Genomic DNA, 16,400 nt, shown 5'->3' on the forward strand with positions numbered 1-16,400 from the left:
GTCCCCGCGGTGGCATCCCCATGGCATTGTCCCCATGGTGGTGCCCCCCATAATGATGTCCCCATAGTGATGTCCCCCATGGTGGTGTCCCCATTGTGACGTCCCCATGGCACTGTCCCCACGGTGGTGCCCCCCATAATGATGTCCCCATAGTGACGTCCCCCATGGTGGTGTCCCCATCGTGACGTCCCCATGGTGGTGTCCCCATGGTGGTAGCACCACCGTGGCCCCAGTAGTAGCCTCGTGATGCCCCCGTATTGTTGTCCCCATGGCGGTGTCCCCATGGCGGTGTCCCCGTGGCGGCGTCCCCGTGGTGGCGTCCCCACGGTGGCGTCCCCGCGGCGGTGGCCCTGCGGCGGTGGCCCTGGCGGTGGCAGCGGGCACCTTGCAGGGCGAGCGCTCGGCCCAGGCGACGCTGGCAGCCTGGCAGCAGTACCGGCGCGCCTGCGAGCTACGCCTGCGCCTCGACCCCCGGCACCCGGTGAGAGGAGGGGGACACGGGGTGGGGACAATCTGGGGGGGGGGGGGGCCGGGGGACACACAAACACCGACCACCCCCCCACCTCCAGGTCCCGTCTGCAACCGCAGCTTCGACATGTACGTGTGCTGGGGACGCGCCCCCAACAGCACCGCCACCGTCCCCTGCCCCTGGTACCTGCCCTGGCACCACCGAGGTAAGGGGACACCGTGTTGGGGGGGTTTGGGGGACACACGGGGGACACGGCGGCGGCGGTGGCCCCCCCGGTGACGCGGTGGTGGTGGCGGCGGTGGCCAGTGCAGGGCGGGGTGGTGGCCCGGCGCTGCGGCCCCGACGGGCAGTGGGTGACCGACGGCACCGGGCGGCCCTGGAGGGACCACTCGCAGTGCGAGGACCTGGAGCAGGAGCAGCCGCTGCAGGTGGGTGGCGACGGCGGCGCGGCGCAACATGTCACGACGCGCCGTGCCGTGTCACGACGTGCCGTGCTGTGTCACGCTGTGCCGTGCCGTTTTATGTCACGCCGTTGCGTGTCGTGCCGTGCCGTTCTGTGTCATGCCGTGCCGTGCCGTGCGGTGACATGCCGTGCCGTGTCACAGTGTGCCACGCCATGTCGTGCCATGTCATGCCGTGCCGTGTCACGCCGTGCCGTGCCGTTTTATGTCGCGCCATTGTGTGTCACACCGTGCCGTGCCGTTCTGTGTCATGCCGCGCCGTGCCGTTCTGTGTCATGCCGCGCCGTGCCGTGCCATGTGGTGACACGCCGTGCCGTGTCACAGTGTGCCATGCCATGTCGTGCCATGTCGTGCCACGTCATGCTGTGTCACACCGTGCCCGTGCCATTTTATGTCGCGCCGTTGCGTGTCGCGCCGTGCCGTGCCGTTCTGTCACGCCGTGCCATGCCGTTTTATGTCACGCCGTTGCGTGTCGCGCCGTGCCGTGTCGTGTCACGACGCGCCGTGCCGTTTTATGTCACGCCGTTGCGTGTCGCGCCGTGCCGTTCTGTGTCACGCCGTGCCATGCCATGCGGTGACACGCCGGGCCATGTCACAGTGTGCCATGCCATGTCGTGTCGTGTCATGCCGTGCCGTGCCATGTCATGCCGTGCCGTTCTGTGTCACGCCGTGCCGTGCCATGTGGTGACACGCCGTGCTGTGTCACAGTGTGCCACGCCATGTCGTGCCATGTCGTGCCACGTCGTGCTGTGTCATGCCATGGTGTGCCGTGGTCACGACGTGCCGTGCTGTGTCACACTGTGCCGTGCCATTTTATATCGCGCCATTGCGTGTCATGCCATGCCGTGCCGTTCTGTGTCATGCCATGCCATGCCATGTGGTGACATGCCTTGCCGTGTCACAGTGTGCCATGCCATGTCGTGCCGTGTCATGTCGTGCCGTGTCACGCCGTGCCGTGCCATTTTATGTCGCGCCGTTGCGTGTCGCGCCGTGCCGTGCCATTCTGTGTCACGCCGTGCCATGCCGTTTTATGTCATGCCGTTGCGTGTCATGCCGTGCCGTGCGGTGACATGCCGGGCCATGTCACAGTGTGCCATGCCATGTCGTGCCATGTCATGCCGTGCCATGCTGTGTCACACCGTGCCGTGCCATTTTATGTCGCGCCGTTGCGTGTCGCGCCCGTGCCGTGCCGTTCTGTCACGCCGTGCCATGCCGTTTTATGTCACGCCGTTGCGTGTCGCGCCGTGCCATGCGGTGACACGCTGGGCCATGTCACAGTGTGTCATGCCATGTTGTGCTGTGTCACGACGCGTCGTGCCGTGTCACGCCGTTCTGTGCCATTTTATGTCGCGCCGTTGCGTGTCGCACCGTGCCGTTCTGTGTCACGCCGTGCCGTGCCATGCGGTGACACGCCAGGCCGTGTCACACCGTGCCATGCCACGTCGTGCCGTGTCGTGCCACGTTGTGCCGTGTCATGCTGTGGCATTCCGTGCTGTGCCGTGTCACGCTGTGACCCCCTGTCCCCTCTCATGCCGTGCTGTGCCACGTCACGCTGTGCCATGTCATGCCGTGCCATGCTGTGCCATGCCGTGCTGTGCCACGTCACACTGTCACCACTGTCCCTTGTGGTGCTGTGCTGTGCCACGTCACACCGTGCCATTCCGTGCCATGCTGTGCCGTGTCACGCTGTGACCCCCTGTCCCTTGTCATGCCATGCTGTGCCGTGCCGTGCCGTGTCCCGCTGTGACCGCTGTCCCTTGCCGTGCCGTGCTGTGTCACATCACGCCGTGCCATTCCGTGCCATGCTGTGCTGTGCCGTGTCACGCTGTGACCACTGTCCCTTGTCATCCCGCGCTGTGCCGTGTCACGCTGTGCCGTTCCGTGCCGTGCCACGCTTCGTGCCCCATCCGGGTGTGCCACCATGTCCCAGCACCCCGCAGCTGGTCCCCGTGGCATCCTTGTGTCCCCACCGTGTCCCCATGTCCCCCTGCCGTCCCGGTGTCCCCACGCTGTCCCGGTGTCCCCATGTTGTCTCCCCATGTCCCCTTGCTGTCCTGGTGTCTCCAAGCTGTCCCCATGTCCCCACACCATCGTGGTGTCCCCACGCTGTCCCAGTGTCCCTCTGCTGTCCTCATGTCCCCACGCTGTCCCCATGTCCCCACGCCGGCCCGGTGTCCCCACGCCGCCTCCCCACATCCCGCCGCTGTCCCCACGTCCCCACACCGTCCCGGTGTCCCCACGCTGTCCCAGTGTCCCTCTGCTGTCCCCATGTCCCCACTCTGTCCTGGTGTCCCCATGCCAACCCGGTGTCCCCACGCTGTCCCCATGTCCGCACACTGTCCCCACGTCCCCACGCCGTCCCCATGTCCCCATGCCGTCCTGGTGTCCCCCCGCCGCTGTCCCCACGTCCCGCTGCTGTCCCCATGTCCCCACGCCGTCGCCACGTCCCCACGCTGTCCTGGTGTCCCCACGCCGCCTCCCCATGTCCTGCCGCTGTCCCCACGTCCCCACGCCGTCCCGGTGTCCCCACGCCGTCCCCGCGTCCCCACAGCAGCACGCCTGGCTGCTGGAGCAGTTCCGCCTGGTCTACACCGTGGGCTACTCCCTGTCCCTCGTCTCCCTCCTCCTGGCGCTGCTGCTGCTGCTGCTCTTCAGGTACTGGGGAGGGGGCACTGCCAGCAGCACCCATGGGTGCTGCCGGGCACCCATGGGTGCTGCCCAGGCCCCCCCCCCCCGCAGGCGCCTGCGTTGCACCCGCAACTACATCCACGCCAACCTCTTCCTCTCCTTCGTGCTGCGGGCGGGCGCCATCCTGACGCGGGGACGCGCTGCTGCACCGCCACCTGCGCCCCGGCCTCGGCGACCCGCTGCAGCTGCTGAGCCAGCAGGTGGGGGGCACCCATGGGTGGGGGGCACCCGTGGAGGGGGGCATCCTTGGGGGGAGCACCCGCTGGGGGGAGCAGCCGCTGGGGGGGAACCCGTAAGGGGGGAAAGGCAAGAGTTTGGGGTACCCGAGGTGGGTGCCGGTGCCACCATGGCGGCGCCGCCATCGCGACGTCGGTGCTCCCGGTGTCACCGCGGCGGCGGGGCCACCGGTGACAGCAGTGACACCACGGTGGCTGTGGGTGCCATCGTCGTCTTGGTTCTGCTGGTGCCACCACGATGGCAGGGCCACCGGTGACATCAGTGACACCACGGTGGCGGTGCCACCACGCTGCTGGTGCCACCACGCTGCTGGTGCCACCACGATGGCAGTGCCACCAGGACATTAGTGACACCACAGTGGTGGTGCCACCACGCTGCTGGTGCCACCACGCTGCTGGTGCCACTGTGCTGATGGTGCCAACACGATGGCAATGCCACCATCACCATGCTGCCGGTGCCACCACAATGACAATGCCACCGTGCTGCTGGTGCCACCGTGCCACCAGGTGCCACCACAGTGACAACGCCACCATGCTGCTGGTGCCACCGTGCTGCTGGTGCCACCACGATGGCAATGCCACCACACTGCCAGTGCCACCACAATGACAATGCCACTGTGCTGCTGGTGCCACCGTGCCGCCGGGTGCCACCACGATGGCAATGCCACCGTGCCGCCGGTGCCACCGTGCCGCCAGGTGCCACCACGATGGCAATGCCACCGTGCCGCCGGGTGCCACCACCCTGCCGGTGCCACCACAGCGGCAACGCCGCCTGCGCTGCGGATGCCGCCGTGCCACCGGTGCCAGCCCGGTGTCCCCGTGGCGTCCCCCGGCAGGCGGTGGCGGGGTGCCGGCTGGCGCAGGCGCTGACCCAGTACTGCGTGGGCGCCAACTACGGGTGGCTGCTGGCCGAGGGGCTCTTCCTCCACAAGCTGCTAGTCCTGGCCACCTTCTCGGGTGACCGCTGCCTCCCCGCCTTCCTCCTCCTCGGCTGGGGTGAGCCCGTCCCCCGCGCGTTACCCCCCCCCCCCACCCCCGTGTCCCCAATTGTCCCCAAGCCACGGTCCCCGACTCCCGTCCCCGACCCCGTCCCCGCAGGGGCCCCTGTGCTCTTCGTGGTGCCGTGGGTGGTGGTGCGCTACCTCTACGAGAACGAGGGGTGAGTCCCCTCGCGCCCCCTGCCCCCCCCCCCCTCGTTTTGTCACACGGAGGGGACATCGCTGTCCCCAGGGCGGTGTCCCCAACGGGGGACATGGAGGGGAGGGGACACCGCCGAGCTCTGTCCCCGCGCGCAGGTGCTGGGAGAGGAACGAGAAGGCGGCCGTGTGGTGGATCATCCGCTGCCCCATCCTGATGGCCGTGGCGGTGGGTGACACGGCACGGGGGGGGTGACACGGCACGGTGGGGGGGGTCACCGCCTGTCCCCGTCCCCTCCCCTCGCCGCAGGTGAACTTCGTGGTGTTCGTGCGCATCGTCCGCATCCTGGTGGCCAAAGTGCGGGCGCATCAGGTGGCCCGCGGGGACTGCAGGGTCAGGTGGGGACGCGCGGGGACACGGGGACACCGGGGTGTGTGTGGGGACACCGGGGTGTGAATGGGGACATGGGGACACCGGGATGTGCGTGGGGACACCGGGATGTGCATGGGGACACCGGGATGTGCGTGGGGACACTGGGGTGTGCGTGGGGACGTGGGGACACCGGGATGTGTGTGGGGACACCAGGATGTGCATGGGGACATGGGGACACCGGGATGTGTATGGGGACACCGGGATGTGCGTGGGGACACCAGGATGTGCGTGGGGACATGGGGACACCGGGATGTGTATGGGGACACCGGGGTGTGCGTGGGGACATGGGGACACCGGGATGTGTGTGGGGACACCGGGGTGTGCGTGGGGACACCGAGATGTGCATGGGGACGTGGGGACACCGGGATGTGCATGGGGACACTGGAATGTGCATGGGGACGTGGGGACACTGGGATGTGTATGGGGACATGGGGACACCGGGGTGTGTATGGGGACACCGGGATGTGTATGGGGACACCGGGATGTGAATGGGGACACTGGGGTGTGCGTGGGGGCGTGGGGACACCGGGATGTGCGTGGGGACATGGGGACACCGGGGTGTGCATGGGGACACGGGGGTGTGCATGGGGACACAGGGATGTGTATGGGGACACCGGGATGTGCGTGGGGACACTGGGATGTGCGTGGGGACACTGGGATGTGCTTGGGGACACGGGGACACTGGGATGTGTACGGGGACACCTGAGCCTGTCCCCATCCCTGTAATGTCCCCATGTGTGTCCCCATGCTTGTCCCCATCCGTGTAATGTCCCCAGGAGTGCCCCCACGTGTGTCCCCATGCCTGTCCCCATCCGTGTAATGTCCCCAGGTGTGTCCCCATGCCCTTCCCCATCCACGTAATGTCCCCAGAGGTGTCCCCAGGAGTGTCCCCATGCCTGTCCCCATCCATGTAACGTCCCCAGGTGTGTCCCCATCCACGTAATGTCCCCAGGTGTGTCCCCAGGTGTCCCCATGCCTGTCCCCATCCCTGTAATGTCCCCAAGTGTGTCCACATGCCCGTCCCCATCCACATAATGCCCACAGAAGTGTCCCCAGGTGTGTCCCCGTGCCTGCCCCCATCCACGTAATGTCCCCACGTGTGTCCCCATATGTGTCCCCATGCCCTTCTCCATCCGTGTAATGTCCCCAAGTGTGTCCCCATGCCTATCCCCATCCATGTAATGTCCCCAAGTGTGCCCCCACGTGTGTCCCCATGCCCGTCCCCATCTGTGTAGTGTCCCCAGGCGTGTCCCCATGTGTGTCCCCATGCCTGCCCCCACCCACGTAACGACCCCAGGCGCGTTCCCCGTGCCTGTAAGGTCCCCGAGCGCGTCCCCACGTGCGTCCCCGTCCCCATGCGCGTCCCCACGCGTGTCCCTGTCCCCACACGTGTCCCCACGCGTGTCCCCGTCCCCCCGCGTGTCCCCGCAGGCTGGCCAAGTCGACGCTGACGCTGATCCCGCTGCTGGGGGTGCACGAGGTGGCCTTCGCGCTGGTGGCGGAGGAGCAGGCGGGCGGCACCGTGCGCCTCGTGCGCCTCTTCCTGCAGCTGCTGCTCTCCTCCAGCCAGGTGGGGGGGCCCGGGGGGGGGCAGGGGGGGGGCGGGTGGGGTCGGGGGGGGGGGTTGGGGGGGGGCAATGGGGGGGGTGGGAGGGGCAGGGGGGTGCAATGGGGGGGGGGGGGGGGGGGCGTGGGGGGGGCAGAGGGGGGCAATGGGGGGGCAGGGGGGCAATGGGGGGGTAATGGGGGGTAATTGGGGGGCAGCGGGGTGCAATGGGGGGTGCAAAGGGGGGTGTGGGGGGGCAGAGGGGGGCTATGGGGGGGCAGGGGGGCAATTGGGGTCGGGGGGGGTGGGGGGCAATGGGAGGGGGTGAGGGGGACAGGGGGTGCAATGGGGGGTAAATGGGGGGCGTGGGGGGGCAGAGGGGTGCAGTGGGGGGCAGGGGGGCAATTGGGGTCGGGGGGGGGGTTGGGGGGGGGCAATGGGGGGATGGGAGGGCCGGGGGGTGCAATGGGGGGGGTGGGAGGGGTATGGGGGTGCAATGGGGGGGTAATGGGGGGCGTGGGGGGGCAGAGGGGGGCAATGGGGGGTGCAGGGGGGCAATGGGGGGGGTAATGGGGGGGGGTAATGGGGGGGCAGGGGGGTGCAATGGGGTCGGGGGGGGTGGGGTCGGGGGCAATTGGGGTCGGGGGGGGGCAATGGGAGGGGTGAGGGGGGCGTGGGGGGTGCAATGGGGGGGGGTAATTGGGGGGCGTGGGGGGGCAGAGGGGCGCAATAGGGGGGCAGGGGTGCAATGGGGAGGTAATGGGGGAGTAATGGGGGGGCAGGGGGGTGCAATGGGGGGTGCAAAGGGGGTGGGGGGGGGGAAAGGGGGGCGGGGGGGGCAGGGGGGCAATTGGGGTCGGGGGGTGGGGGGGCAATGGGAGGGGGTGAGGGGGACAGGGGGTGCAATGGGGGGTAAATGGGGGGCGTGGGGGGGCAGAGGGGTGCAATGGGGGGGCAGGGGGGCAATTGGGGTCGGGGGGTTGGGGGGGGCAATGGGAGGGTGAGAGGGGCAAGGGGTGCAATGGGGGGCATGGGGGTGCAATGGGGGGGGCTGGGGGGCAATTAGGGTCGGGGGGTTGGGGGGGGCAATGGGGGGTGGGAGGGGCAGGGGGTGCAATGGGGGTGGAGGGGCAGAGGGGGGCAATGGGGGGGCAGGGGGGCAATTGGGGGGAAATGGGGGGGTAATGGGGGGCAGGGGGGTGCAATGGGGGAGGCAAAGGGTGCGGGGGGGGCAACGGGGGTGCAATGGGGGTGTGGGGGGGGCAGGGGGGTACAATAGGGGTGCAGTGGGGGGCGTGGGGGGGCAGAGGGGGGCAATGGGGGCAATGGGGGGGCAATGGAGGGTAATGGGGGGCAGGGGGGTGTAATGGGGGGGCAATGGGGAATGGGGGGTGCAGGGGGGGGCAGCGGGGGGGCAGAGGGGTGCCGAGTCAGGCGGGGGGGTGCCCCGAACCCCTCCCCACCCCCCCCCCCCAAGCCCCAGGTGCCTCCTCCCCAGGGCCTCATCGTCAGCGTCCTCTACTGCTTCGTCAACAAGGAGGTGCGTGTCACGACGCGTCGTGACATGCGGGGGGGGGGGGCGTATGTCGCGACATATCGCGCCGCGCCGGGAGGTGCCAGGCCGCGTCACGACTCGTGTCACGACGGCGTGATATCGCGACATGTCGAGGGGGGGGAGGTCGTGACGTGTCGCCGTGCCCCCCCCTTCCAGGTGCAGGCGGAGGTGCGGCGCGGGTGGCAGCGGTGCCGCCTGGGCGCCCCCTGCCCCCCCGGGGCCCACCGGGGGCCCCCCCGGGGTCCCCCCCGGGGTCCCCGCCGCTACGTGGCCGTGGGGGGGCCTCACCCGGTGCCCCGCGACTCCGGGGGGCACCCCCTTGCTGAGAGCTGCTGCTGAGGGTGGCGGGGGGCCCCTGACACCTTTGGGTGCTGGGGGGGGGTCCCTGACACTGTAAGGTGCTGGGGGAGGGGTCTGGGGAAGGGGGTCCCTGACACCTTTGGGTGCTGGGGGGGGGGGTCCCTGACACCTTAAGGTTCTGGGGGAGGGGTCTGGGGGGCCCCTGACACCTTTGGGTGCTGGGGGGCCTGGGAGGGGGGTCCCTGACACCTTAAGGTGCTGGGGGAGGGGTCTGGGGGGCCCCTGACACCTTTGGGTGCTGGGGGTCTGGGGGTGCCCCTGACACCTTTGGGTGCTGGGGGGGGGCCCTGACACCTTAAGGTGCTGGGGGATGGGTCTGGGGGGGGGGGGAGTCCCTGACACCTTTGGGTGCTGGTGGAGGGATCTTGGGGGGGGGGTCCCTGACACCTTTGGGTGCTGGGGGAGGGGTCTGGGGGGCCCCTGACACCGTTGGGTGCTGGAGGGGTCTGGGGGGGGGTCCCTGACAGCTTAAGGTGCTGGGGGAGGGGTCTGGGGGGGGGTGTCCCTGACACCTTTGGGTGCTGGGGGGGCCCCTGACACCTTTGGGTGCTGGGGGGGTCCCTGACACCTTAAGGTGCTGGTGGAGGGATCTTGGGGGGGGGGGGGGTCCCTGACACCCTGAGGTGCTGGGGGAGGGGTCTGGGGGGGGGGTCCCTGACTCCTTTGGGTGCCGGGGGGGTTGAGGAGGGGGTGTCACTGTCACCTATGGGTGCTGGGGGGTGGGGGGGGGTCACAGGGTACCCCGGGCTGCTTAGCCCCAGCTTTGTACCCCCAAAGAAAGGTGTGACGTAATGCAGTGGCTCGTGTGACGTCATATCTGCACCGCCTGGGGGGGGGGGACACACTGGGGGGGGCGTTATTGGGGGAGGGTTGGCACCGTCCCAAGATTATCCCCCCAGCCGTGGACTACACTTCCCAGCATGCCCCGGCGCACATGCGCAGCAGCGCCAGGTAAACCGCTGCTCGCACCGCGCACGCGCGGACTCAGCCGCCGGGCAGGGAACTACAATTCCCATCAGCCCCCTCCCCCGCGGCGCACGCGCAGAGCGCGGCGGCCGTGCGCATGCGCGAGGCACCCCGGAAGCGGCGCGGAGAGGCGGAGCGGCCGCGCCCGGCACCTGCCCGGTGAGCGGGGGAGGGGCGGCGGGGCCGGGCGGGGCCGGGCGGGGCCCGGAGCCGGGGGCGGCGGCGGGGTAACGGCGGCGGCGGCGGCGGGGAGCGGCGGGGCCGGGGCTGCGGCCTGCGGGGCCTGCCGAGGCCCGGTTCGGCGGCGGGGCCCAGCGGCGGCAGCGGCGGCTCCGGGCCCGGGGCCCGCAGCGGAGGCTCGGGGCGAGGGCCCGGGGCCGGGCCCGGGCGGGGGCGCGCGCGGGGCGGGGGGCGCGCGGGGGCCGCGGCGCGGGTTCGTCCCCGGGGCCCTGGGGAGGGCGGGGGGGGAGCTGGCCCCGCCCCCTTCCTCTTGGCCACGCCCTCCTCCTGCTTGGCCACGCCCCCGCCCGCCCGCCGCCGCGCTGCCGCCGTCCATATATGGGCATGGCCCGAGCGCGGCCCCCTGATTGGCTGCGGGCCGCGCGCAGCCCCCGTCGACAAACGGCCGGCGGTTAAAAGGGCCGCGAGGCGCGCGCCGGACGGGGCCCACCCCCCGCGCGGCCACCGCGGCCGCTTTAAGAGCCGGGCCCCCCCGCCCCCCCCCCCCCGCGGGCCGGAGCCGGCGGCGCCGGTGAGGGGGCGGGGCGAGAACGCGGGGGGGGGGCGGGGCCTCGGGCAGGTGCGGGGGGCGGGGTTTCGGGGTTGGGGGCGGGGCCCGGGGCAGGTGCGCGGGGGCGGGGCCTCGGGGGGCGGGGCTTGTGAGGGGCGGGGCTTGGGGACACTGCCGGGGTTGGGCCCATTCATGTCCCTGGTCCAGCCCCATTCATGGCCCCGTAGGTCCCACCGACCCCGTTAGTGACCCTCTTCCAGCCCCATTCATGGCCCCACACCGTCCCCACCGACCCCATTAACGTCCCTCTTCCAGCCCCATTCTTGTCTCCGTATGTCACACCGACCCCATTCACGTCCCTCTTCCAGCCCCATTCATGTCCCCATACGTCCCACCGACCCCATTAATGCCCCTCTTCCATCCCCATTCATGTCCCCTACATCCCAGTGACCCCATTAACGTCCCTCTTCCAGCCCCATTCATGTCCCCATACGTCACACCGACCCCATTCACGTCCTTCTTCCAGCCCCATTCATGTCCCCCTCTTCCATCCCCATTCATGTCCCGTACGTCCCAGTGACCCCATTAATGTCCCTATTCCAGCCCCATTCATGTCCCCATACCGTCCCACCGACCCCATTAACATCCCTCTTCCAGCCCCATTCATGTCCCCCCTCTTCCAGCCCCATTCATGTCCCCATACCATTCCACCGACCCCATTAGTGTCCCTCTTCCAGCCCCGTTCCTGTCCCCGTATGTCGCACTGACCCCATTAACGTCCCTCTTCCATCCCCATTCACGTCCCCCTCTTCCATCCCCATTCATGTCCCCATACGTCCCACCGACCCCAGTAACGTCCCTCTTCCATCCCCATTCATGTCCCCACACCGTCCCACCGACCCCATTCACGTCCCTCTTCCATCCCCATTCATGTCCCCTACATCCCAGTGACCCCATTAATGTCCCTATTCCAGCCCCATTCATGTCCCCATACTGTCGCACTGACCCCATTAACGTCCCTCTTCCAGCCCCATTCATGTCCCCACACCGTCCCACCAACAATGACCCTATTCCAGCCCCCATTCATAGCCCCATATGTCCCACCACCCCCATTAACATCCCTCTTCCATCGCCATTCATGTCCCCATACCGTCCCACTGACCCCATTAATGACCCTATTCCAGCCCCATTCATGGCCCCACACCGTCCCACCGGCCCCATTCACATCCCTCTTCCAGCCCCATTCATGTCCCCATACCGTCCCACTGACCCCATTAATGTCCCTGTTCCAGCCCCATTCATGTCCCCGTACCATCCCACCAGCTCCATTCATGTCCCCATACTGTCCCACCGACCCCATTCATGTTCCCATACCGTCCCACTGACCCCATTAACGTCCCTCTTCCAGCCCCATTCATGTCCCCACACCGTCCCACCGGCCCCATTCACGTCCCTCTTTCAGCCCCATTAACTTCCCCATCCTGTCCCCACCGGCCCCACGCTGTCCCCATACCCAACTTGCCAGCCCCGTTATTGTCCCTGTAGCGTCCCCACCAGCCCTTCCCCAGCCCTGTCCCGTTCACACCAGCCCCATTAATAACCCCATACCTTCCCTGCCGTCCCCATACTGTCCTCACCAGCCCCTTCACCGTCCCAAGCAGCCCCAGACTGGCCCCGCGCTGTCCCTGCCATCCCCATTCACGTCCCCATACTGTCCCCAGGAGCCTTACCCTGTCCCCAAGCCACCCCTGCCATCCTCATTCATGGCCCTATACTGTCCCCGGGATTCTTGCTTTGTCCCCATACCGTCCCTGCTGGCCTCATTCATCTCCCCATACTGTCCCCAGGAGCCTTGCCCTGTCCCCATCCTTCCCTGCCAGCCCCGTATTGTCCCCCCCAGCCCCATACTGTCTCACCCCATCCCCCCAGCCCCATATTGTCCCCACCCCGTCCCCCCCAGCCCCATACTGTCCCCTTCCTGTCCCGCCCAGCCCCATACTGTCCCCATCCTGTCCCCCCCAGCCCCATACTGTCCCCTTCCTGCCCCCCCCAGCCCCATACTGTCTCCACCAGCCCCATATTGTCCCCACCCCGTCCCCCCCAGCCCCATACTGTCCCCACCCCGCCCCCCCCAGCCCCATACTGTCCCCGCCAGCCCCGCGTTGTCCCGCCCCGTCCCCGCCAACCCCGCTAACGTCCCCGCGTCTCTCCGCAGGCCTGGGCGCGGGCGCCGGCCAGCTCGGCGACGCGGCGGCCGTGCCATGCAGCCCTGATGGAGCCCAACGCCTTCCCCCAGCTGCAGCTCTGGTGCCCGCGACCCTTCGGCACCTACACCCAGAACAAGCCATGCCCGGTCCCCGGCCCCACCAAGAAACCCTGCCGTGCCACCGAGGAGCCCGCCGGTCCCCGCGCCCCATCCGAAAACACCCCACCGGCCCCCGCCGCGCCGTCGGACGAGGGCCGGGTGCTGCTGGACACCTGGTACGTCATCAAGCCCGGCAACACCAAGGAGAAGGTGGCTTTTTTCGTGGCCCACCAGTGCGGCGGCCCCGGGCGCGCCAGCACCATGAAGGTGAAGGGCAACTGGGGCAGCGAGAGCTCCAAAGCCAAGCGGCGCCGGCGCTGCCACCACCCCGGCAAGAGCAAAGCGGGGGCTGATGGCGAGGCGGGCTGCGAGCCCCCCGACCTCCTCTCGGTGGCCGAGATGGTGGCGCTGGTGGAGCAGCGCGCGGCGCTGGCCCTGCAGGGCTTCCCCCCGCCGCCGGCGGCGGCGTCGGCAGCGCCCGTGGTCTTTGTGGAGGCGGGCGGCGAGGCCAAGGCGCCCGCGGCGGGCGCCGACTGCAGCCGGGTGGCCGAGGCCGTGGCTCACTTCGAGTCGCGGCAGCGCGGCGGCGCGCGGCACAACGGGCTGTGCCACCCCGGCGCCGAGTGCGCCGCTACGGCCGCCGCCGCCGCCGTGGCGCCGGCGCCCGGCGAGGTGCGCATCGCCTTCCGCATCTCCAGCGGGCGCGAAACCCGCGCCGGAGCCGCCCCGGCCGAGCCGGCGAGCGGTGGGCGCCCCAATTGCGTCTTCGTGGGGTGCGGGGCCGCCGGTGGCACCCGCGCCAAGGACAAGATCACCTGCGACCTGTACCAGCTCATCAGCCCGTCCCGCGACGCCTTGCCCAACAACGTGGAGTTCCTCCTGGCCAGCGCCGCGCCCAAAGGGGACGGCGACGGCCCCGACGTGGACATGGGGTGCGGCGAGGGGACGGCGCCCGCCGGTAAGCCGGACGCCGTCGACGGGTCCGGCGGGGAGGCGGCGTCGGCGGCGTCGGCGTCGTCGTCCCGGGACTGCGTGTCGGGCTTCCACGTGGACGTGGTGGTGACGGGGGTGGTGGACCAGTGCGTCTTCTTCGGCAAGGACAGCGCCAAGAAGATGAAGGAGGAGACGGTGAGGCTGCCGGCGCCGCAGGACGACCCGCCGCCGGGACAGCTTTTCCTCCTGCCGGGCGCCGAGGAGGCGGCCGAGGTTGGGCCGGGAGCGGCGGAGGCGGCCGAGGAAGCGGCGGCGGCGGCGGCGGCGACGCCGGACCCTTCACTGTGCCGCTTGTACCGCCACGTCTCGCACGATTTCTTGGAGATCCGCTTCAAGATCCAGCGGCTGCTGGAGCCGCGGCAGTACATGCTGCTGCTCCCCGAGCACGTGATGGTGAAGATCTTCAGCTACCTGCCCACGCAGGCCTTGGCCGCCCTCAAGTGCTCGTGCCACTACTTCAAATCCATCATCGAGACCTTCGGGGTGCAGGCCACCGACTCGCGCTGGAACCGCGACCCCCTGTACCGCGACGACCCCTGCAAGCAGTGCAAGAAGCGCTACGAGAAGGGGGACGTGTCCCTGTGCCGCTGGCACCCCAAGCCCTACCACCACGACCTGCCTTACGGCCGCTCCTACTGGATGTGCTGCCGGCGCCCCGACAAGGAGGCGCCCGGCTGCCGCGTGGGGCTGCACGACAACAACTGGGTGCACCCGGCCGCCCGCCGCGACGACGGCAGGTGAAGGGGCGACGGCGACGGCGGCGACGACGGCGGCGGCACCTCCGGGGGGACGACGGCGTTGAGGGAGGGGGACGCCGAGGCGGGAGGGGGCGGGGAGGGGCGCAGGAGGGGGTGGGGAAAAGAAAATGGAAAAAGAAAAAAGGAAAAAAAATGAAAAAAAAATAAGGAAAAAGGAAAGACGCGGAGGGTGTGGGGAGAGGAGTGGGGGTGTGTGGGGTGGTGGCACCGTGGGGACGTCACGTCGCTGTGGCAACGTGGGGTGGTGGCACCGTGGGGACATCACGTCGCTGTGGCAACGTGGGGTTGGGGGGCTTTGGGGGGGTGGCGCCGTGGGGTGGTGGCATTTTGGGATGGTGGCACTTTGGGGTGGTGGCACCATGGGGACATCACGCCGGTGGTGGCATTTTGGGGTGGTGGCACCATGGGGTGGTGGCTTCATGGGGTGGTGGCACCGTGGGGACATCACGTCGGTGGTGGCACCGTGGGGTGGTGGGGCTTTGGGGTGGTGGCACTGTGGGGTGGTGGCATCGTGGGGACATCATGCCGGTGGTGGCACCATGGGGTGGTGGCACTTTGGGCTGGTGGCACTCTGGGGACATCACGCTGGTGGTGGCATTTTTGGCTGGTGGCTCCACGGAGTGGTGGCATAGTGGGGACATCCCACCAGTGGTGGCTCTGAGAGGTGGTGGCACCGTGGGGACATCATGCTGGTGGTGGTACTTTGGGGTGGTGGCACTGTGGGGATATCACGCCGGTGGTGGCACTTTGGGGTGGTGGCACCGTGGGGACATCACGCCGGTGGTGGCATTTTGGGGTGGTGGCTCTGCGGGGTGGTGGCATAGTGGGGACATCCCGCCAGTGGTGGCTCTGCGGGGTGGTGGCACCCTGGGGACATCACGTCGGTGGTGGCACCGTGGGGTGGTGGCACTTTGGGGTGGTGGCACTGTGGAGGGGGTGGGCTGTCCCGGGTGACATCTCTGTCTGCGGTGACGGCCACATGGGGGGGTGACAGCCCCATGGAGGGTGACAACGGCCCTCTGGGGGTGACGTCCCCACCCGGGGTGATGTCCCCGTTGAGGGTGACAGCCCGTCCAGGGACATGTCCTGGCCACGGTGACATCCCCATCGATGGTGACAGCATGGTGGGAGGGCCATCCCCGTGCGGGGTGACACCCAGAGGCAGGGTGGTGTCCCGGCTGGGACGATGTCCCCACTGGGGTGACATCCCACCGGAGGTGACGTCCCCAACCGTGAAGGTGTCCCGACGCAGGGTAACGTCCTCTGGGGTGACGTCCCCAGCTGGGGTGACATCCCGGTCCAAGGGGACGTCCCACTGGGAAATGATGACCCCATCCCAGGTGACATCTCACGGGGGTGACATCCCATGGGGGCGGCATCCCATGGGGGTGACGTCCCACCAAGGTGACGTCCCACCAGGGTGACATCCAACAGGGGTGACATCCCACGGGGGTGATGTCCCACGGGGGTGATGTCCCACCGAGGTGATGTCCCATCAGGGTGACATCCCATGGGGGTGGCATCCCACAGGGGTGATGTCCCTCCAAGGTGACATCCCCTCAAAGTGACGTCCCTGGGGGGTGACGTCCCACGGGGGTGACATCCCATGGGGGTGACATCCCCTCAAGGTGACATCCCTGGGGGATGGCATCCCACAGGGGTGATGTCCCACCAGGGTGACATCCCATGGAGGTGATGTCCCACCAGGGTGACATCCCCCAGGGGTGATGTCCTTCCAAGGTGACGTCCCTCCAAGGTGACATC

General features: G+C 69.0%; 2 protein-coding genes across 2 annotated transcripts; both read left to right on the top strand.

The window, feature by feature from the left end:
• Nucleotides 1–567: 567 nt before the first annotated feature.
• On the top strand, nt 568–8,941 carry GIPR (gastric inhibitory polypeptide receptor). Its single transcript, XM_066984710.1, is given in 12 exon segments — nt 568–674; nt 776–897; nt 3,482–3,585; nt 3,670–3,751; nt 3,753–3,818; nt 4,691–4,850; nt 4,953–5,013; nt 5,150–5,219; nt 5,301–5,389; nt 6,855–6,993; nt 8,468–8,509; nt 8,681–8,941. Coding segments are annotated over 12 exon segments (1,197 nt in total). The 5' UTR covers nt 568–595; the 3' UTR covers nt 8,864–8,941.
• Nucleotides 8,942–10,029: 1,088 nt separating this feature from the next.
• FBXO46 (F-box protein 46) lies at nt 10,030–14,766 on the top strand. Its single transcript, XM_066984701.1, has 2 exons — nt 10,030–10,601; nt 12,796–14,766. Exon 2 carries the CDS (start codon nt 12,853–12,855, stop codon nt 14,617–14,619), a length of 1,767 nt encoding a protein of 588 aa, XP_066840802.1. The 5' UTR covers nt 10,030–10,601; nt 12,796–12,852; the 3' UTR covers nt 14,620–14,766.
• The last annotated feature ends 1,634 nt before the right edge of the window (nt 14,767–16,400 follow it).

The sequence above is a fragment of the Anser cygnoides genome, chromosome 29 (assembly GCF_040182565.1).
Source record: "Anser cygnoides isolate HZ-2024a breed goose chromosome 29, Taihu_goose_T2T_genome, whole genome shotgun sequence".
In the NCBI taxonomy this organism is placed as follows: Eukaryota; Metazoa; Chordata; class Aves; order Anseriformes; family Anatidae; genus Anser; species Anser cygnoides.